This window comes from Corvus kubaryi, unplaced genomic scaffold (genome assembly GCF_017639235.1).
Source record: "Corvus kubaryi isolate FWS band 111438036 unplaced genomic scaffold, C.kubaryi_AGA036_p1.0 137, whole genome shotgun sequence".
Taxonomy (NCBI): domain Eukaryota; kingdom Metazoa; phylum Chordata; class Aves; order Passeriformes; family Corvidae; genus Corvus; species Corvus kubaryi.
In genome coordinates, this window is record NW_024580671.1 from 28919587 (window position 1) to 28943789 (window position 24203).

Consider the following 24203-nt stretch of genomic DNA (forward strand, 5'->3'; position numbering starts at 1 on the left):
GGAGGGTGGTTTGGTTTTTTTCTTTAACTATGATACATCCTGATTCTGTCTCTGCTCAGAATATGGCAGTGCTTGAGTTAGTTTACCACAATGTGACAAAAATCAAAAATTTGGGCTTTCCAGTAAGATATAAATATTTAAAATAGGACTATATGCCCTGAAAAATACAATGAGCTAAGCCTGACTAATTTTACTTACTCAAAACTCTAATAAAGCATGTAAGATAGAGAGGACTACTGTAATATATTTGACAATATTCAAACCACAAATGTGAAACACAATTATTATTTCTCTACTATTATATGAAATAGAAAAGGAAGAAAGATTACTTGGAATGAGTAGGTTTTTCCCTTGAGAGCTGTTCTATTTCACTAATAAGTCACTCTCCATTCCTACATGCACCAGAAAAAAATATGAGCTGTATCTTGTCTTTTATTTCCACTGTAAATTAGTGACATTATAGGCATGTGTGACAATCTGAAACAAAATTTAAACTTGGTTCTCAAATATTAAGATGGTTGAAAAACCTAAAATTCCTGGAATATGCCATCACTAACAAGCATAATTTACACTTCTCATTCTGATAAACTCCCCTTTCTTCCCTCATTCACGTGCAAATGGGACAGACCCGCTGGCTCAGTGCAGTGCTAAGATTTCTTTTAGTTTGTATCTCATCTGGACCAAATTCATCTATCATGTATTGCATTGTGGTTACACAGTTTCAGTTCTTACTTTCATTAAGGGCTCAAAGAAGGAGGTTTTAAAAGGTTACATTCAAAACTTTGTTTAAAAACAGCCAAATTGATCCAAGTTTTAGCGAGATCTTCTCTGATTCCTTTCATGCCAACATGTTCCTTACAGCACCAAAGTCCTTCAGGACTTTCCCCAGTACTTTCACCTGCTTCCCTCTCTCACCAATATGCAGGGGCAATAAGTATTCCTTTAGTAACAGAAGGCTTTAGCTTTTGTCCACTTTTGTTTTCAAGAACCAATTTCAGTACTTTCATTTAAATCTATTCTTTAAAGAACCTGAAGTTGAAAACATTAAAGTTTAACTGCTCATTTTCTCTTCTCCTTCCCCAGTCTATAAACATACAAGAGAAATTATATAACTGAGGAAGTAAGACGAAGGAGTAGATGAAGAAAGCCCAAATTGTCTTAACTGCTTGTTTTTGCTGTGCTTTTTTTTCCTCCCCTGGCTTCTAATAGGGCTCTCCCTGTTTCTTCTAAAAGAAAAGCCTCTTCCATTCATAACTGACCAAAAGATTCAAGTCTAAGTGAGAAAGGGGCCTCCAGCAAGCAGAAATTTTAATCAGCAGTCCAGTATATCCCTGTTCCACTTCTCCCTTGTGAAACATATGAAATTTTGCTGATAATAATCCAGTCTCACATCCTTTTTCTTTTTCAAGATGTCTGTAAAACATGCTTTGGGCGAGTGCAGTACACAAGTTACTATTAAAAAGTAATAAAATATCACAAGAGGATTTTACTCTTTCATGAAAATGTTTCAAAATCATTCTCTGAAGTATTATTACCTCTCATAGACTTGTTACAACTCTGGAGAAAAAAATCCCCTAACATTTTAAGCAGTCATAAGGGAGACCCCTCTCACCTGCAGAGGCTTAGAATCAACTCGTACCCCTCCAGCTCTGACACCACCTGATTTCTGGAAGACACTCCAGGAAAGAACCAGCTCCTCCAAAAGATGAGAATCCAAGTGTTGTTTAGTTCCCCCATCCTGATATCCCCCTCCCTCCCTGGACTCTCCTCCTCACTGGCCTTACAGATATTACTCCTTCTCACCACACTGAGGAATTAAGAGTTTCATCAGTGATTTCTTATTTTCTTTTGATTTGGTGACTGTGCTTCATATCACACCTTCTGCATGGCCTATTTTCACCACAGCAATATCTTTGTTTTGCAGACTGCTCACAATAACAAGGTCTGGATTAGCTTTTAGATGCCGCCATGTTTTATTTATGGTTCATTTCTGGACTATTTTCATTTATACCAAATCTTTGCAATGCACATAACCTTTCAACTTTTTTTTTTTGGTGTCTCCAACTCTGTGGCACAAGGCATATTGACTAGCCTGCGGCAGCTTAACTCTTATTGACAGACTCCAAAGAATCCAATTTACAGAACCAGTTCCTACGCCCTTAAAGTAAAGGTGAATAAACAGATCTAAAGGGCATCATATCTCTCACTCTGCGTTTGAATGGCATCAGTAATGTATTTCACTAAGGTTGTTCATGTTGTTTTATCAGGCAGCACCTAACCAGGTGACCTTTTACACTTTAATTTTGTGTCTTCTCAAGATTGATTACATTGTGAGCTTTGAATTGTTTCACATTTCTGTATTCCTTGTCTTTCACCTAGGAAGAAGACACTTCCTTATTGCTACAAATACAGTCCAATATCTGAATAGTATGTGCCCTCTAGGTTTTCCAAAGGGAGCAAACCCACTACACAAAGCCCTCCCCTTACTATTCTATTGTGCTTTATAGAAAAAAAAAATGGTCATTGATTGGTATCTGATTTCCTGCTAGGTCTCAAAATAAATGCTAGAGACAACAAAAATGTACAGTTCAACAGAATGATGCATATTAAACATTAACAGTTGCATAAAAAAGGAATTTTTACAAGATTATTAGAAATGTTTAACAGAAGTGAAACTGTTGAGACCAAACTGTGATCCAGGAGCTGTTTAGGCAAATAACACATAAAACAAACAAGCCAGTAGTGCTATTTAGGGAACTTCCTCCAGCGATCATTCATGAATGATTTAAAAACAGCATCACTGCTCTGACTTAATTTCATTACTTGGCTTTACATATGAACAAACTGAATGAGATGCATTTATCCAACTTAACAGCTACACTGTGTATGTACTACATGTAAGGCAAAGCCATTTTCACACAATTCTTCCTGCATGGCCCTGCAGTGAAATTAACACTGGATTGGTGACCTGAAAGTTATTACCAAGGCAACAGATAGAAATCAAACAGTGGTATGACTTCACTACAGGCAAAAGAGAGAATAAAAATCAAAAGCAGAAAAATGTGGAAAAAATTCTATTAAATACACAAACACTTCAATAACATCAAGAGAAACATTAGAAAATACTGGTTCGAATATATTTCTTCTTTAAATAAATACTTTTATTTAACTTTTAACAATAAAAACTTTGGTTTTGAGTTACCTCCAAGTGGCAGTCCTTCTTTAAATATGCTTTCACAGCCTGAAGAACTATAGGAACAGATTTTATCACTTACCATTAAGAAAACCACAGTAAGGTAAAACAAAACAAAACAAAACAAAGAGTACAATCAGCAAGTCTGTGAGTTGATTTTCAATGTTTTAATACAAATGTCCAACCTTCTGACTGGTTTTCCACTGAAGATTTCATTCATGAAAAACTGGGGGTAAAGTTGTGCACTGGTGCACATCGTCCCTGCTGATCAGGCTACATTAAAAATAAAACATGTTCCAAATGAGAAGATAGATAGCAGGATTTCTAATAACGTAATTTGGTGTGTTAACTCCTATACAGCTCTATCACTATGTGTTTTTGAACATGTTATAAAAATAAACATTGATTTCCAAATCAAGATATTACAAACCTTTGTATTATTAACAGTCAACACAAAACTTATAGGGAGTTTATTTCTGTGAAAGCATTACACTGAAAAATGCCAATTTATTAAAGGCCTTTAACTTAGGTTTTTGGGTTTTGGGGTTTTTTTAAATTTTACTATCAGTTAATACACAGAAGAATCCTTTTTAATACATCTGCAACATTTTAAAAGTAATTAACCAAACCATCAGCAGATGGGTCCAGACTGTGGCAAATCATTTGCAGCTGTCACACCATGAGGTTTACTTTTATTCATGCTAGTCCATTCTTTAGTATATATTCTTCTAACCAATAACCCAAGATAGACCTCAAAAAAGACAGTAAATAAGAAAAATATTTCATGTGGTCATTCTTCAACTTATTAATTTAAAGGTCCAGATTTGGGGGAAAAAACCCAACAAATAAAAAAAAAACCCAAACAACACAAAACTCCCACAACTAAGCAGATGTTTAGCACCTGACAAATAAGGAAAACACTAATACTTAAAATATTTATGAAATGAAAAAAAATCCAGTGCTTCAAAATAGAATGACAGCCTATAGTTAGGAGCCCATTACAATACCTCACATCAGCATCCCGAACCTGCCTCCTCTGCAATTTCAGGTTTTGTCATTGTTTATTTTTTAACCTGATGAAAAATATAATGAAAATAAACATCCACCTCAATATAATTTAATGGGTTTGGCAGTCTAGGATTTTTTAAGTTTTCCTAGGTTTTAGGTGGGAGCTGTGTTTAGTTTTCTACTTTTTTAACAATAAATGGACAGATTATGAGAATTATCAGAAGACGTGGGATATAAAAGTTTAATTTAAAGGAAATTAGTCTTCACTTTTAAACTTACTGCTATTGTATATCTACTAATTTCAACACCAAAACCCTCAACCATGTTATTTCTAATACTTTCTCTATTGTTGTAACAGTTCAAGCAATTAGAAACTATGATTGTTTCCTACTTCCCTTGTGACACTCAATCTAGTACCTCTAAGCACTGAACTATGTTCCAATAATAATTTTAGATTTTACTTTATTTCATCCCATTAGTCCCATTATAGAGCATCTTGAAATACTTCCTTGATCTTCCAATACTCAAGCCTTTAAAACTCTTATATCTGAATTACCTATCCTTTGATCTCCAACAGGTAGGACAAGGATGTACCTGTAAAAACCAGCTTCCAAAAACTCTGGTTAGTTTGATCAACAAGGCAAGCAGCCTAAATAGGATGTATATTTTATAGCTTTAATCTAGTTAACTACTCCATCGTGATTCACTGCTTTGTTTTGCATCGTTTTTTTGCTTTTAAGTGGCATAAAGCTGTGATTTTCCTTTTCTATTTCAAAAGGAATAAGAACACAAAATGCACAGAGAAACGGCATTAGCAGGGAGAAGCTTCAGCCTGAGAGGTAATCTTGAAGATTGATGTATGGCATTGGCTAAATAACCCAAATTTCAAGTTTTAATTTCTTTGGTTTATGATGAACTACAAATCTATACTTTTAAACTGTCTCTGATAAATTAACTTTTACACTATCAGGTCAGCACAACAGGAGAAAACAGCTTTGTTTTCTTATTTTATTTTTAAATGGAAATTTGTCATAGTGTGGATTTAGTACTAGTGATGCTGACACATAGGTGATTTGTTTTAAATACAGATATAGTTTCTTACCTGTATCCTAACTACCCTCTCACAATTATTTCAACTGATAAATTACAGCCTTTGGAGCTAAATCATTAAACCCCTAAGCTGTTCAGGGTTTTGTAGGCCACCCAATAAGCACACACAACAATATTTAAGAAAAACACTTGAATTTTTTAACAAAAATTCTAAAACATGTGAGTTATCCTTAAAACACAGTAAACAATACATAAACTTTAGCCTTAAAAATGTTCAAGTTCACTGAACTGCTTTCTGGGGCCTACATCCATCTCAGTCACTCAGTCTTGCATTTCGTTGGCTAAGTACAAAACCAAAATGAAGGCTAAGGCCTAACTACTCCTCCTAGTTCTTGCACAGGCGTAGAGCCATATCAGATGCCCAGCAATATGACCCAGCTATTTTCTCTCCCCACTCCTCTCCACGACTCTGAATACCAAGTCACTACTACCTGCACCTGCATCCTGCCTATGGAACAAAGAGCTATTTCTTTTTTCTCAGACCTGCTGCAGTGTTCCTTAACCAACTGATCTTGTGTTGGCTTGTTTGGTTTTAATTCATGGATAAAGCTAGCATCCTGTCATCAACAGATTTATGTTTCAGCCACCTCCTAGCAGATTTACTAAGACACACTCCCCTTACTAGGTGGTACTCCCCTCCCACATCAGTATTTACTAACGACTAAGAATGAACATCATCAGGGCAGGGACCAGAGAAACTGTGGCCAGGCTCCGCCCTGACCTGCACTGACTGGGAGGTGAAGGCAAACGCAGAGTGAAGGGAAAGGATTGGCACTGCAAATTAACAGCTGCTGTAAATACTGCCCAGGGTTCTTGCTGAGAGCATGTGATGAAAGAGTTTCACATGTTTTGTTAACTACCCAACCACCATCTCAACAAGAACTGCTTCCACCCAGCCTAAGGCTCTGTACTTCAAGCCACACTTTCACCTCCAAATCTGAGTTTGGCCTTGGCCACAGTTCCAAAGCCACTGCTTCTCTCTACAGATTGTGTGATAATTTTTCAAATTAATGGACAGATTTTCACAAACAAACCTAATTGTTCAGTTCAGATTTACCATTTTACTGGGGGAAAAATAATTAAAATTTAATCATCATCATCTATGTTCCAGGCCTTGGAAAAAATACTGTATAAGCTGGTTTCTACACAATAAACCTGTATCCAATATGTACAACTTGGTGACCACCAGATGTTTGAAGTTGGGGTTTTTTTAATATATTTTATTTTCAATGCACTCTTTAAAAGAAACAAGTTCAGCTGTGATAACAGAACACTGCCTATGGAAAAGTGGTTGCTGAACACACAAAATTTTCAAAAAACTGAGTTAGGGGGTTTAATTTTCCTTTTCAAGTACTATGAAACTGATACAGGCAGTTTCCATAAATTCTCATTCAGAATGTTTTACAGTGATTAATATGAAAGGATTTTGCTTATTAACTACAATTTATTCCTCTCAAGAGCTGTTACAAGTTAATCACATTATTTCTGTATAGCACATACAACAGAGACGGTGTAACAGGAGACTTGGCTCACCTACTGTGTTTGACTAGACTAGTCAAACTGTTTTGTTTGGTTCTGTTTAGTTGTTCTTCCAAAAATATCTGCAGTCTATATAAAAAGCACCTATATGCCACTGAAGTGTTTTACATGATGAGTTTGCACACAGTACTACCTAAAATATCTTGCAATACGAAGGAAGGCTAAAATGGTAAAATAAGGGGTCACTTCTCAAAAAAAAAGTTATTGAAAGATTTTATGAAAACCTAATAAAAAATCTCTAATGGATTATTATCTGAAAAGCAAATGGACATGGCAACACAGAGGTTAGTTTTGTTTTATTAAACATCTCCTAAAGCCTAAGAGGAAAATGTAAAAATTAAAAGTAAGATATAAACTGGACAGTTTACCCACAAGAAAATACTGAAAGATGAAAAACCTAACCAGGCAGCAACCTTAATGTTATGGAGTCATCAGAGAAATCAGACTTGTCAATTACCAAATCTTCTCAATTATCCTGACAATACTACAAAGTTTGTATCTGGAAAGAATATTAATGTAACAGTCCCACCTTCAGTCAGACTTAAAGCCCAGCTGGGTCTGAGAATACTCAAGAAAAACTGAGGCAACAAGTTACTGGCCATCCAAAAATAAATGCCACATGGCAGTCTGCTTGGGAGTTACTGTGCCCAATTTGAATTTAAATCAAGAGTACAATAAAAAATATTCTCCTTCAGCAACTGCTGGGCAACTTGGATGACATTTAGCATTGTGTCAGCTTGGGGTTTTGTTTTGTTTGTTGGGGGGTTTTTGTTTGGTTGGTTTTTTTAAATACAGTATGCTACTTTCCAGATTTTGTTTTAAAATGCACAGCCAGAAAACACAATAGAAACCTATACAACATTAAAAGTCAATGCTTGAATACAAATCACAAGAAAAATGTGAATCACCATTACTTTTTGCCAGTGGAACTTCTGTTTACAGATCTCAACAACTATTTTCCAATATCCAAATCAACAACCAATGCTCTAGGAAAATCTCATTTCAATGACCAGCTTATTCATTATAAATCTGTCATAACCTGTAAACACATTCAGCCATTAATTATAGATCTCTATATGGCTGCTGATGCTGAAAGAGTAGAGAACGTTGCTACTACTTGAGCTGTAATTCACAGAAGTAGGTACTTATTCAATGATCTTCAAAAAATGAAAAGTTTATCGGCAGTCAGATATGTCAGATATTGCCCTATGTTCCCTATTCAATATTTCATTTCAAAGAAGTTAAAGAACTGGAATTTAAAGACAAGTTTCTGAGTCTTGCCTTTCACCAGCCCTCTGGGGATTCAGCTGCACACCCATGTTAAGCAGAAGTACCAAGAGCTTGGTTCTGAGGCTACAGCTGAGGTGGGGTTTCAGCTCTGCAATTGCTGCACAACAGACCTGGAGATTAAACTTGCCAAGAAATGTGCTTTGCTTCCATTAAACTCCTCTCTAGCCTCTATTAAACTCCAGAAGTATCCTGGCTTCTTCTTAGTCCCACTCCTATTTTCTTTCATTCTCTCATTTACATTCAATGCAATATTTTTTCACTAATTGTTCTAATATTCTTAACCTATCTTCAAACCTTCAAGTTCTACTTGTTACATAACCTCCTCTTGTCCTCTTTTGTATTTTTCTTCTTTTATCCAGCTTCTTTTTTCTCTCTCATTATTCTGAGCTTTTTTCCTTCTCCATATAGTATTTTATTGCCCTCCCTATTTCTTGCCAGCTGAAAAAATATGCTTCTTTTTATCACCCTTTTTTTGGTTCTTTTATTTGCTTGCATAAATTAAAAAAGCAAGACTGTTAGAGCTCAAAAGCATCTGAGGAAAAATCCAAACCCCAATACATTTTATATGTGGATTCACTTAATTTTTAGGAGATGCAAAGATATCTCAGAAATAAAAAACTATTTTATTAAATAGTAATAACAGATCATATACACCTGCAAATAACTTATCAAAAATGCTGAAGGCCATATGCTCTCCCTGTTGACACATTATACCACTTTCCTGTTGCAGAAAGATTTTTTAACACAATGTGAAAAGATAATGGCAAATTACAATATCAGCACCACATCAAACTTAGTGTTTCAACTGCAGAACGAAGTATTTTGTTTGGCTTTCATCAAGTCCACTTAAAGTTTTGTGAGAGTAAGAATAATCAAGATGATACAGCTGTCTCTTCAGTCTTATCTCAGATTTATAGTCTTGAGGGCACAGGCAGTCCTTGAGAACAGACAACAAACCTCTCAAAGAGCAGCAGAATCTCCAGCGCAGGTCATACCACCTATGTGCAATTCTGACAAGACAATACTGAACTCCCTCCAATTAAGGCTAAATTACTGCCTAGTATTCAAGATAACTTGGGATTTTTTCCAAATCCTTCCTTCCCCATGTTTTGGAGGTCTTTTTACTGCCACGAGGCTGCACATTACTGGAAATGTTTTCAGAAGTCCTGTTCTGCAGGAACATGAGCATAGACATAAAACATCCATTGATGGTTTTCACTATACAATGTGAAATAGTTCAAATCCTTCAAGTCCCCTCCTCTTCCACCCAACCCCCCAAAAATGGAACATCTTCCTTTTTTAAACTTTTTTTTTTCCCCTAAGAAACTGATAGGAAAAATTAATTTCAAGTTTTATCTCAAAATGGTCCTCTTCCCCCAAGTTTTAACTATGGGCCACTTTGGGCTTGAAAATATCTTAACACCACTGTTTAAACCAAATTCTGGGATATATTACTATTAAAAAGCTAATTTGTAGTAACTGCTCCCCTGGAATATAACTTCCTTCACAAGGCCTTTCTCAGTCTCCTGTCAGCCAGATTTGGGCTCCAAGCTTGAAACAGTGAGCTTCTGTTTTCGAGATGAGAAAACTCTAGAATGATAAGAAACTGAGAAGTTAAACCATTTCAGACCTGCTCACACCAGTGTGAGAGATGCTTGTCTAAAATTGTATGACTTTATCTTTAACAGGTCAGTTAATCTGGCAAAAGCCAGGACAAAAAGGAAACATTTGATCTGTGTCAGGCACTCCATCAAACAGCAGCGATGCTCTCCATCAAACCCTTGTTCTTAGGGGAAAAGAAGGAATCAAAGCAATAGGTCACTGAGCTTTACTCCTTTGCTGACTAAATTTATCATGCTAGAATTTGTTCCTGTGACAGTCACAATCTCCTTAGCCTATTTTTACGTTTTGCTTCTCTTTTAGATCCACCTCCTCAATGCAGAGGTTGCTCCACATACTGTTCTCACCAATTCAGTAACATCCTGTTCGTGATGAGTTTCTGGTTCCTCACAGCTGGATGTTATACACATACATGGCTGATTCAAATATGATGTGAAACTTTCTCTGTGCAAAAACCAGACCAGTTTATTGCATAATGAGAAGGGCTGAGCACAGCCCTCAACAATTCTCACAATTCTTCTGGTTTTCCTTTCCCCATCTCCAACTACACATGAACTTCATTGCTCTCATTGGCTTCTTCACCACTGATATCCAGTTTTTAACCAGAAAATTTATACCAGATTACTGAATTATTAAGCATGGAAGCTCTAGATTTTTACTGCCATCTCCATGTGTTTCTTGCAGGTATTTTTTTGCTTTTTAGCATCTCTTCTTCTACTGGGTACACTCAGTGACTGTTTTTAGACCCCTGCAAAATTCTTCTAATACCCATAATTTTGATTCAAGCTTTTCTTTTCTAAAATTGGCAAGTTACTCAGTAAAGCATACACAAATTGCAGAAGTATTAAATCATTCCACTATTGTGTTGTTCTTTATATTTTCATGTCCCTTTGCGATTTGGTTATGGGGGTTTAAATGAGCTTTTCAGACACACAAAAATGTACTCCGATGGCCTCACTTTCTTACAGTAAACCACAAGATTTTAAGAATTATTTTATAGCAGAAAGAGTGGAAAACCTCAAGACATAAGATTATGGCAAGTCAGGGCCCATCATAGATGTTGCCACGTTGAGTTAACTGGTCAGAGGGCAACCAGAGGCGAAATTCTCTGCCACGGAAAGCCAGGCAACTGCAAGTTGGAGTCATCGGCCTCTTCTTCTATGGCCTAGAAAGGGCCAATAAACAAGGATTTACAGTAGCACCAAAGGTGCAGTGAACATCCAGTGTCAAAATACTCTTCATGACTGTTTTTGAGAAACCACTGAAGGGAAGTCCACGCAATACTAGACCCTCCAACCATAACCAATGCCTGCTTGCCTGCCGCAAGAGAACAGCAATCCCAGAATGACACAACTGAACATTATGAAGAGAAAACTAGTGCTTAGAGAGTAAATACAATCTGACAGCTCCTTAAGGTACCATCTGATTACAACATTAATAAGCAATCACCAACTTCTATATAAGCAAACCATCAACAGACAGCTGCTTACTTGCATTTGAAAAATGTCCTTTCACAGGAGAATGTTTGTCTTGCATACCTGATCACTAAAAATTTAGTTATACTGGAATATTAAAAGAGACTGGATCTTGCAAATGGTTTACAATCCAGTCCTTTAACAGCAGTGCCTTCATGTGTTTATTATAGGCATTTTATTATTTTAAAGCTAAGATTCAACTGTGTTTTATAGTTGTAATTCTGTCCTCCTACACATCCACAAGCAAATTAGGTCAATTCCAAACTATTTGTAAAACCTCCTACATACAAAGGAGTTTGAGATTTTAAAACATAGTAAGTTTAAAATAAACGAAGTCAACCTACCAGTGTCATAAGCCATGTGAACTGTTAATTTTTCATCCTAACCTAATAAGCATCCTAAAGTAGTAAGAACCAAATTGTGAGAATGACTGTCCTTGGCCAGAGATTGCATGCACACCACATTTCATAACATTTTAATAATGTTTATTATGTAAGTTTCCCTAATTAACTTCTAAACATATTTCTACATTTGGCATCTGTAACATCCTGTGGCAATGAGCTCCAATACGTAATTATGTGTTGCATGAAAAAATGCTTATTTTAAACCTACTGCTGGGTAAGAGCTAGGAGTCATCAAAAACGTGTTAGAAGAAATGATGAATAATCATGCCCTCCCCATCCTCTCCATAACATTAGTAGCTTTATATACCTCTTGGATTTCTTCTGACCTCATTTCTTTTCCAAGCTGCAGAGTTCTAATCATCCTGTTCAAACAGAGGTATCTCTTTCCCCACACATAACCTGGTTTGTTCTTATTAAATGAATGGACATCTGCAACTGTTTGTACTATTCCAGATTGGCCATGGATGTCGTCATGATGTTTGTACAGAACGACAGTGCAACTGGAAGCACTCTTTTTTGAGTAGTAACAATTTAGACTGTCATGCATGTTAGTTACCCAGTTCCCTCCTGCAGGCATTATTGAATAACACTGTATAGTTAATGCACTTGCCATTCCACTGATTTGTTATCCTGCATTATCTTCCCACAACTCTTCATGTTCACAGATTTGGGGGATCTTTATATTGTGAATGCTGTATGAATACAAGCTGTTATTTTGTTACTTAGCCGCTTTCACAGATTTATTAAAGCGGCAAAGATCTTCATATAGATCCTTGTAGGAGTCTATTCTTGGTTTGTGATAACTGATCTTCTATTCTCATCCTTTTATTTTCCTATCTTAAATAGTTATATACCTGACAGGACTTCTCACTTACTTTTGTGACTGTATGATTCTTCCAGAAACTTTGGCTGCAGCTGTCATGGTTGCTTAGGATAGTTAGTTCATGTGGGATTTACAGCTCTAACATGACCATGAACTCACATCCAAGCTAGCTACCATCTGTATACAACCATCATGTTGGCTCTTCTTTGTTATTTTATATTCTACATGTACGTGTTCATTTTTCATATTTATAAACACACATCTTATTTGATTCTATGAAGTTTTAATTAATTTTTATAAAGACAGAAACAGAACTTTCTGGGCTGTAGCTTCATGTAAATTATGCTACATTTCCAAATTCAGTAATTATGTATGCAATTTACTCCAGACCTGTTGAGTGTACGCTGATTAATTTGGTATTTTTTCATTTTAATCAGCAAAGTTCTTCCCATAATACTTGAGCATCAAGCAGACCACCTGAGACATGTTAAGTAAGCTCTAGTGCAAAAAGCTTCATATACCCTCTATAATTAACACAAATGCAAAAAGAGTCTTTGTGAGATTTGGTGCTAAACACTTATCTCCTGCTAGTGTACTCCCAGCATCTTGATCCCTACTGGGCCTGGAGGCTACTGGGTCTGTTGTTTCTGATGTGTCTGAAGAATTTATCAAAGCTCTTTCTGGGCCTGTCTTCTGGCTTTCATACATAACTTACCGGTTTTGTGTCCAAGTGTTTCCCACACTGGGTTACAATTTCTACTTTATGAAGTCTTTGTTTACCTGTTGCAGATTTCCCTCCTCTGCAGTTTAGTAATACTGAGTCTGGGGGACTTTTTCTTCCAGTATGACAGATGGTAGTGTTTACTCTAACATTTAATATGGTAGCTCTTGATACCACTAAAAGCCTTATCTTTTTAGCTGCTCCTTTTAACAATTTCCTAAAAAGCATGCTCCCTTAGGCATAGTTTTCTCTGTAAAATGTTATGACAACATATTTTATATTTGCTCTTAAAACAATACGGCAACCATATTCATTATGATTAGTCCTGTAGGGCAGCCCAACAATAATTTCATCTTAAACAAGGTTCTGCACATTGCACATTTGTCAAGAGCTATTCCTGTTGTGAGCTGACAGCTTGTCAGAAAACCCAATACATCATTCTTCACTTCCACATTTACTGAGTCTTCATACACATAACAAAACCATGTGAAAGCAGGAAATGTTTCTTCCTCAGCATCCTTTAGCACTTCACAGTAATGTTCCACCTCATTAACATGGTTAGTCTAACCCTCATCTTATTGTGATCTATTTGCACACAAATTCAAACCATAAATGTGCTTTCTTGTCCAGACATACACAGCTTTGACCATAAACCCTAACACAATAATGCATCTCGCAGAATACAGTTTGCATTCTCATGTCTATATAAATGTTTACCCCTATACTAACATCTTCTTGTATCAATTTTCTGTGATGCCAAATGTGTCAACATCTGGATTTCAAACCAGCATTCCAGCTCTCAAACTCAATTTTTCACCCTTCAGACTTTGTCCAGAAGACCATCTATAACTGCTAATGGTCTAATTGATTTTTTTCTAACAGTTTATAAAAAGAAGCAATTGGGAAATACATACATGACGGTGTTAATCCCTGACAGTTGTTGAAACATTTGCAGACCACAACCCACAATTAAGGCTCTTCGAGTTGGAGGGTATGTTAGCATTCTGCAGATCACAGGTCCAGCTTAAAAAAAAAACAAGACAACAACAAAAGAATACATAATAGTTCTTAAGTGATCGCTATCAAGACAATGTTGCCAGGCATAGCAGACTTTGCACCTTAGTTTCAAACAAACTTGGATAATTTCAATCATTTTGGAACAATTTGGTCATTTCAGTTCTGCTTTTCTGCACTGTACTACAAAGAGGATTTTCAGGAAGCCCAAGCAAAAAAATGAAACCATTTTTCTACAGTATCTACTACTGGTGTCAAACATACAGCTCTCCTTATATCATACTAACAGATTGCATATCAGCTGCAACTGAATGTACTCAAAAGCTACCACAAAATATCACTGTTGTTTCCTTTCTAAAAGCTTCCATTGTTATTGGGAGGTTATTTCAGAAATGCTACTACTCACTGCTCAGATCTGGATATTGGAGATAAAGTTTTCTCCTTAGTCTCCAAAAGACCTGATTTCCACAAATCAGTTGCAAGTGCGGGTACTTTGAAGGTACAGGATAGATCTACTCTGCACAGCTCTAAGACCAGCAGAGGGAGCAGAAATTAATTACATTTATTCCATACCTTTGGTAGCAATGGCATGAGGCTGCATTTAAGATGCAGAACACAGTTTATCAATGAAGAAAAAAAACACACGAAAATTTCTGGCTAACAGAGAAAGTTTTATTCTCTAAGACTTTCAAAGTATCCTCTTAAAAAAAAAAAGGAATACAGAAAGCTATGGGATAATAGGCAAAAATTCAAAATCCATAACTCCAGTATTTACTTGAACTTGTCTCTGCCCAGAGTAGTGCTTTTAGCTCTTCTTCACCAGTATACTCTGGTGAAAAATTCTGTGCTTTATACATATTGTCACATCTAGTATATTCACTCAGAACATCTAATCACAATACGAATAAGCCAAAACAGTTGCCATCAAAGGAAAAAGAAAAAGAGAGAGGTAAAGAGGGTCTACACTTCTGTATTTTCAAAGTCTTTCCTGAACATAGAGAAAATATTTTAAGTACTGATTCAGTAAAAAAGCCTATATGAGTCTGTTAGAAAAGCAATTCACATGCAGAATTTCAGCTTCAGAAAGCTGGCAAGCTATGAAGAGTTTCAAGAGTTGGACTCAAAAAGGGGGTTTACATAACATTCTCTTCATTGAAAGATAATCAGACCTGCCTAAGAAAAACCTATTTTCATTTAAAATTACGGTATTTCTAATTCATATCTCAATTGTATCATCATTTAACTTCATTTCTTTAATACTAATAGCAGAATACAGCCTGACAAATTTTCTAGCTGGTTTCCAAGTAACTCTAACATTCCGACAGTACACAGTCCCACATGTCCTGCCACTTAGCTACATCATTACCTCGAAAAGTCTCCAACGAAAATCAAGTGACAGAAAAAGTCAATCTATAGATCTCGTAAGATAGTCTCAGGCAAGACACATGCCATCATTGGGCTGACAAGGGTTCCATACTCAAAGTCAGTGGAAAAACAACAAAGCCAGCACTTGCTGCTAGCTAGGAGGAGTCCAGAGTTCAAATTTCACAAATAAAAAAGTTTTACTAATAAATGTACCCACAAAGTTTAACTCTCAAACAACAGCCCTAAGGTTCTCAGACTCTGCGCCACACCTGAGCATGGAGGCTTTGGACTTAAAAACCTTATCTGGCAACTGATTCTGCAGCATCTGCTGTAAAGCCAGGCTGCTGAACAGCTATGAGAGATCTTCTATTCTTCATAAATTTTGTATAAGGTCCTTAACTGAGTTCAAAATCTCTGTATCTTCAAGGGACATTTTAGACAACCTACATCTTGAAGTCCACTATCAATGATCCTGCTCATTGAATAAGCTGGAACTCTACAGCAGGGACTGTTAGGAAAGGAGGCAGAAATGTCCTAAGGAACTGATGCAAGGTTTTTAATAATTCCTGATCCACTCAGCTATTTGATAGAAGTTTATAAAACTTTATTCACAATATGGCATTGTACAAAACAATTGGGAATAAGGCACTAAATGAATAGTGAGAAATTAAAGCAGCTGTTCTCAGACAATGGTTTGCAACTCAGAAGGAGTCGCGACGTCTCAACAAAACTCCATCACACAAATCAGTTTGTGCATCTGAAGCGCAGCCATGCAGAAATTTTAAAACTACATAGTGAAATTTAGACCTTTATGTCAGAAATTTACACTTTAGACCTTTAGAACATTCAGTGAGCTAAATTCAGTAAGTACTTGGAGTTTTTCAGATTTCTGATTAATTGTATCAGAAAAATTATGCTAAAAATTATCATACTCATTCAAGTCAGTGTTTAAAAAGTTTCACTCCAAATATGCACCATGGCAACCACCACATATCAATAGGCATACACAAAATTAAAGGATTTTCTTTCATAAAATTCACAGCCTTCAGGTTTACAAACCAATAAACAGAATGAAAGAAATAAAGAAACTGCTAATCTCTATATTAAAGGAGCTTATGAACTCAACTAAAAAGCCCAAAGGACTTTGACTGTGAGCTGACTGGTTTTAAAACAGGAAATGAGTGTGAAACTTTTTATTAAAACTATCTAGCTCTGAAACTAGCTATACTATATTTGCATTTTCTTATCAGCAATCCTTCAATCCATATTGTTGAGTTAATACGTTAACATGTTCTTAAAAATAAACAACTCTAGCCAAAATATGGATTTTAAGAACAGAAAATGAGTTTAAAGTAAAAAATGAAAACCAAAACAAGTTTTCAGAATTAAATACATTTTTCTTCTGAAAATAAATCTGAAAAATAAAATGGTACTTCAGTAGTTTCTGATAACCCTTAAATATGCTGTTAGTTATGACAATAGATGAACAATAAAACCATTACACCTTTAAAAAATGGAACAACTTAATTGCTCATAGAACTAGAGGGAAACATAATTTAAACATACATCACAGAAAAAAAAGTATTTTGCAATTTTTACAAAGGACAAAAAAGGTATTTATCGCCAAAATGACAATTTTTTTTAGTGATACTTCTGCCTTAATTTTTGTTGTTTTCTTCTTATCTAAGAGATTTAGACATATTCCTGCATCAGAATCACTTCATTTGAACTTGAAAAAACACCAATATGTTTGTTTTCCTTCTTCTAATCGATGAAAAAAAATTAAGTCAGAACTATGAGACCTCCTAATGTCTTGATGAATTTAATGAGAATAGATCTGGTTGGACTTTTTGTGCTGTTGTTTCTGATAATTACTTTAACTGAAGTAAATTTCTTTAACACAATGTTTACAAGGGTTCAAAACATGCTACGGTAAAGGACAGCTGGAGCTTGCTCTATGCAAAATGACAACACAAGATAAAGAGCAATGGAAAAACAAGGATACTGCTGAAGGTGACATTACTTGAAGTGGTGATACACAAAGTGGATTGCTGTGATCCAAGTAGATATTTTGTAGCTTAATCTAAACTGTCTACCAAAATAGACATTCACCCTTATAAGCAAAAAGCAAAAATAGAATTTGGAAGTTTGGCTTCACATCCAAAAAAAAACTTATTAGGTTACACTGTGCTAAACAGGGGAGGAGAAGCTGTTCTTGTAAAAACATTACTTCTGAAAGTGAAACAGTTCTCCAAACATTACATTTTATGACTGGTTATCTGAAACTTTTAATGCCAGCTTCCTATATTTTAGCAGTTATCCTTGTTACTAGGCATAACCCACAAGTTAGGCTCAGAAATTATTAATCACCTGATAAGGCATTTTGATTTTCATCTGTATGAGCAAAAGGGATTGTATGGCAATCATAGGAGCTTGGGTATGATCCACAACCAACTAAAAAATGAGCTAATTTTCAAAGGCAACATAACAAAACCCCTAGCTCTAAAAGGAGTATATAATGGAAGCTAAAAAGCAGAAAAATGGGTATTAATGAAGTCTTAATACCTCCTTCCAAAAATAAACTGCATTTCCTTCCAGGGAAATGAAAATTTTGTAGGATAGACATAAAGCCAACCTAAAAATCCCACAGCAAATGAAGGCAGACATCTGGTGCTTGGAAAATTTGTGATTCCCCATCTCTCAAATTATTAGCAGAATAACTGGACAAATTTCACAGCCAGGAAACTATGGTTAGAGACTGGGCTCTGCCAAAGTCATTTGCAGGTTCAAACATTCTCTTGCCAGCTAATCTAGGTAACAGCTTGTAGCAACAGCTTAAAACCATACAGGGCTCCTGCCAGCAATTTGTGCTCTTGCGTAGAGGATTGTTTCCAAAAAGGCAGGTTTAGCCAAGCAACAGGACAGTCACTTACCAGTTTAGCATCAATTAAGCTCAAGATTCAGATTAGTTTTCTGGATCTTTCTTGTTCTAATGCCCTCTCTTCCACTCAGATAAATCTTCAAGGAACTGGTCTTCAGCAGGGGCCAAAAAAAGAAAGTTTGGGCTGGTGATCTCAGTAACAGAGGACACCCATGGGAATCATTTCTGTTTTTCCTTTCCTTACAAAATGACAGCTTCTAGTACAGCTTTCTCTGCATCACCTGCAGAACTTTTCCTGAAGAATCTTCCTTCACCTAGGACTCCTCCCCTAAAGCACTACTATTTCCTGTGTATGAATAATGTACTAAAACAAGCATCCTTTTCCTCCCCTTGCCTATTATATGATTATTTTCTTAAAGTATCAACTTCATTCGTTTTTCCTTTCTGTAAAATTTAACAAATCAAATGAAAATAGAATCAGCTTTAAGATCAAAACTGCATTAATTATCCTGTGAAGATACGAAACAATTTTACTTAAGTACCATGCTCTTCCTCACCATCTTATAATGTTTCCAGTAACACTGGAAGAACTACTCCCAGCACTAGAAGAAACTTCCTACCTCATATAGTTTCTTAACCCTTTGAGAAAGCTTGAGATTTTTTTCCTTTTTTTTTTTACAGCACAGATCCCCATCACCCAAGAAGGAAAAAAGACTGTCAGCTTGCCTAACAGCTGAGTCTTAGCATTTTTCAGCTTTCTACAGCAAAAACATCAAATGGTATGCATACAGACTGGAGGAAGTATTCACTGGGAACAGCCCTGCCAAGAAGGACTCTGGGATTCTCCTGGATGAAAAGCTGGATGTGACCTGGCAATATGTGCACACAGCCCAGAAAGCCAAAGGTGTCCCGGGCTGCATCCAAAGTAGCGTGGGCAGCAGGGAGAAGGAGGGGATTCTGCCTTTCCACTCTACCCTCATGAGACCCCACCCGAAGTGTTGTATCCAGCTCTGGGGTCCCCAGCACAAGACAAATACTGAAGCACAGCAGGTCCAAAGGAGCAGGATGGCACTAAGATGATCAGAGCTGGAGCACCTCTCCTGCAGACAGGCAAAGAGAGATGGGGTTGTTCAGCCTAGAGAAGAGACAACTCTGGGGAGATGTTATTGCAATCTTTCAGTATCTAAAAGCTTATAAAAAAAGAGGGAGAGGGATTTTTTGCATGAGCACATAGCGATAGGACTAGGAGGAATGGTTTTAAACTACAAGGGGAGACATTTAGATTAGATACTAGGAAGAAATATTTTACTGTGAGGGTGGTCAGACACTGGAATGGGGTGACCAGAGAAGGTGTGGATGCCCCATCCCTGGAAATGTGCAAGGCCAGGTTGGATGGGGCTTTGAGCAACCTGGTCTAGTGAAGATTCCCTGCCAGTGGCAGAGGGGTTGGAACTAAATGATCTTTAAAGCTCCTTCCAACTCAAATCATTCTATGATTCTATTCTAACCAGACAGCCTGCTCTAAAAGCAAATAAAAGCTAATTAGACATAACCACTTAGATTCTAGAGAATTAAGTAGTGCAAGGAGGTTTTTCATGCCTAGATGAACTGGAAGGGGGTTTTTATTTGCTCGGGAAACCTGGGTTTCAAATAAATGGTCTCTCCAAAAAATCTTTTTAATCCACACATTGTGAAAAGAAATCCTAGTAAGATTTTTTTTTGTTTTGACACCAAGTTGAGTTGGTCTTTGGGAGTTCTGAAAACAAAGACATTTTCTTTTATCTGTAAAAGGAAAAAAATTTTCTTTGATACCACATTCTTTGACATAAAGCTTTGGTGATGGAAAATCTGTATGACTGAGAACTTGCACAAAGGCAGCAGCAGTTAATAACACCTCTGAATAGGACAAGAAGCAGCGGCAAGTAAGGAAGCAAAAAAAAAAGAAGTGCATTTTGGCTCTGTATGACTTGTTCTCTATAGAAAACAGAATCTGCTGTAATGAAGTCCTTTAAAACCAGAGAAACCACAACAAAACAGACAACAAAGAGTGGCCATTTACATGATGCCAGAGAGAGTTAAGTAGCCACAATGACCAACTAGAATCTGCACTGGGGAAAAGGGACCCCACAGTAATACCTTCAGACCTGTGGAGTCAGGGAATGAGCGAGGGGGAGGTTTCCCTGTTTCATTGACATGAAAACTGGGCTGGGGACAGAGAAAATCACAAAGAAATTGTGATTTCTTTCTAGCTGTAGAAAGTACCTTAGAAATAATGCAACAGGTACTAGGGCAGACTTGTGCATACCTGAAGCCTACAAATCAGTATTTTTTTCCAGGGCCTGCTCCAGAACTGCCTTACATAGGAAACAGTTACGTGACCCTCACTTAAAGCTGCAGAAAGCAGAGGAGGAAAGATAAGATGATGTAGGAGCATTACGCAGGCACAACCAAAATAAGCCAAGTGTTGCAACAGGCTGAAGAGCTTTCCACCCCTCTCTCTCATCAAGTAGTGAAGTGCAGGGCAGAACATTTAGCAATCTGGAATTAGAAGGCTTTTTTCTTTCATTTTAAGTTGAGGAAAGGGACTTAATGGAAAACAGCAGTCAAGGCAGTTTCAGGAGTGCTATTTTTTGGGGGTGTGTGTTGCTGCTGCTGTTCTTTTTCAATTAAAAGAGCACTAAAAAACCTGATGACTCAAGAGTTCCCTCCCAGTCGGTAGTCTACTCTCAAGCTGATCTTCCCAGCTGTTACTGTATTAACACCTATATAGATATTGTATTTTATTTTCTGGACAACACACTTCAAGCCTTACATTTTTTGCAATTTGTTTCTGCCAAAAATCTTGGTTTAGTGATATAATTTTACTCCCTCTCTCCCTTGTTTCAAAATGAAACATCTTTATTTCTGCCCTAAGCCAGTAGTTTAACAGTAAAAACATATTCCTCTTCTTGCCCTTCAAAAGAATGAGACACAGGAACCTATTCCCACGAGGGAAGGGGAAAAAAGGAAAATTTAATAGAACTGAAAAAGGAACTTGGAGGTCAATGAAAGTCTCCATGGAAATTTATGAATACAATCAGTTGTCCACTCATTTTTTGCTTTATTAATAGCACATTTAGCTTAGAACATCTCCTTAAAAATGTTTAAAAAACCCAATTTATCTAGGGGCCTAAAAAATTCCTCTCACATTTTAAAAATCAGATGCCATTAGCATAAGAGCTTCATTAAAAATAAAAGGAAAAAGTTAAAATAGAGATGAAGTCCACATTTAAACAGACTATAAAAACCTGCTTTGACATCAATATAATTTTAGCACAGCTCGGCTGGATTCCAAAATCCAGAGAGAAGAAAAATCAAAAGGTCACTATAGGTTAAAGTGCTTTAACTTTGGCTTCCTAAGAACAGGACAGCACCATCAATGGACATACAGTTGACAGCCCAGCAAAACAGCGTGTAGCTAAAAATAGTACGTCTTAAGAAACTGCTTCAACTTTCTTATTTTAAGGGAAGCATTTGAACATGAGCACAAAGTTGAGTTTCACTGAAGACAGAATGACAGATACACACCTAAATATTTCACCAAACTGCAGCCTAAGTCACACCTTATCTCAAGGTACTAGTTAATTCACTACGTTTCAGTATTAACCATCTTTTATCACAAACACAAAGAGCTCTAAGGCAACCATTATCACTCAGTATGTTTTTCAAAAGAGAAGGCCAACCACATCCTGGTAGGAGGAGCAGGAGCACTGTCAGCAGGTCAGGGAACTATTTCTTCCTCCCTACCCAGCAGCTGCAAGCCCCACAGCAGGAGCAGCACATCACAGCGCCGCCTGAGCCTGGAACGGAACCACCAAGGTGGATGGGCTGGAGCACGCGACATACAAGCAGGTGCTGAATCAACTGGGATTGTTCCACTTCAAAAGAGAAGGTAAAGGGGAAAGACTCTGCTGCCTACAGATACCTAGCGGAGGGGCAAGGAGAAAACAGACCCAGGCTCCTCAGAGGTGTGCAAGGGTAGGACAAAAGGCAACAGGTAAGTTGGGATGCAGAAAATTTGGACTAGGTGTGAAGTCTGTTTATTTTGTACCATGGAAATGAACAAATACAGAAAGAGAGACAGGTCACAGTCAAAAACTTCACTGATAAAGTTCTGCACAACCTGCTCTAATTTATTCTGTTTTGACTAGAGATTGGATTAGAGAACCTTCAGCGGTCATCCACAAGATTCTTACATGAAACATACAGCATTCTTAAGATCTGTGATGGTACTAGTTATTACAACCAGTACTAACGAAAAAGCCAGTTTGGCACTTTCCATGGTTATCTTAAACAACAGTGACTGAAAAGCATCCTTACATACAAATCCTGTAAAACTCAGCCATCTCCATACTGCCAAGAGCTGATGTACTCCTTTTTGCAATTTCAGTACTAGGCTTCATTAATCAAGAACCTGTCAGTCATACTTGACTGACAGCTTTTACTCTGAATTTATAAGCTCTGCAGAAGATACAGATCAATATTGAAAACAGAAAGTGTAGAATACTAAACTGACGACTTCCATGACTGGTATGAAATATGACAAAGAAATAAAGGAGAGCTTATTTCATCTTTTCAATATATAAAAGGGGCTTATGAGATAGATGGGGAGAGACACTGTACCAGTGCCTGCAGTGAAAGGACAAGAGGTAATGGTTTTAAACTAAAAGAGGGTAAATTCTATTGGATATAAGAAATAAATTGTTTACTATTAGGGTGGTGAGGCACCGGAACAGGCTGCCCAGAAAAGCTGTGGATAATCCATCCCTGGAAGTTTTCAAGGACAGGTTGGATGTGGGGTTGAACAATCTGGTCTAGTGGAAGGTGTCCTTGCCTATGGCAGGGGTTTGGAACTTGACCATCTCTAAAGGTCCCTTTCAACCCAAACCATTCTATGATTGTTAAGTGCTGTACAGAGGAAGTTCTGGTCCCCTTTCTCACCCTCATCTCAAAAGGAGGAATACGGTAGAAATAGAGAAAGATCATTAATAAACACTCCATAACAGACAGTTCGAGGTCTCTCGTGTACTATGGAATAAATCTGCAAGCAATCTTCATGTAAGGCAAACTCTCACATGAAGTGGAAAGCTTTTTCACCATTTTCAGCATAATGAAGACAGAATGGCATTGCATAAATGCCATGTTTATTAGAAGTTTCCTTACAAGTCTAAAATATTTTAAAAGGCACTTCTTTAAAGAGCTGCTGGAAGTCCAGCAGAGTGTAAGATAATGCTCAATCTATTTCCCCAATTAAGTATGCACTACAAGGTAGACGCATGCAGGGCAAAGGCCTTTTCATTGCTTCTCTGCAGCGTCACAGACCTAGCAGATAGAAAGGAAGATCATAAAGACTGTATTATATTATTTAGAGATTTGAAACCCATTTTTCAAGAAGATACAGGAATTCTGAGACATTTCCTCATAATTTCAGTGAAGCAGATTTTTATGCTGCTTTTAAACCCTTTTCGAGTTAAGCATTATCTAAAAGAAATTAAGACTACCTGAAGTCAAACATGGTGCAGACAAACTTCAAACAACGCTTTTCAACATCCCAGTTTAGGAAGCAGTATGACCGTGTGCATCTCAGCAAGTAAGGCAGTGCAGTAGCAGGGATCACCAGGTCAAAGTTGTTTGAAGCTGAGGCCCCTAGAGGTCCATGACGTATCATTTGTAGGTCTTATGCCTAACTAGATTTAGCCCAGTCCCCTAAGCAGAACATTG

General features: G+C 37.0%; 1 protein-coding gene across 1 annotated transcript in view; it reads right to left on the reverse strand.

The window, feature by feature from the left end:
• SLC2A13 (solute carrier family 2 member 13) overlaps nt 1-24203 on the reverse strand; it is a 149737-nt gene that overhangs the window by 67981 nt on the left and 57553 nt on the right. The window contains exon 4 of the mRNA XM_042018311.1: nt 14098-14206. Coding sequence (XP_041874245.1) covers nt 14098-14206 — 109 coding nt within the window. The remainder of the gene's footprint in view (nt 1-14097; nt 14207-24203) is intronic.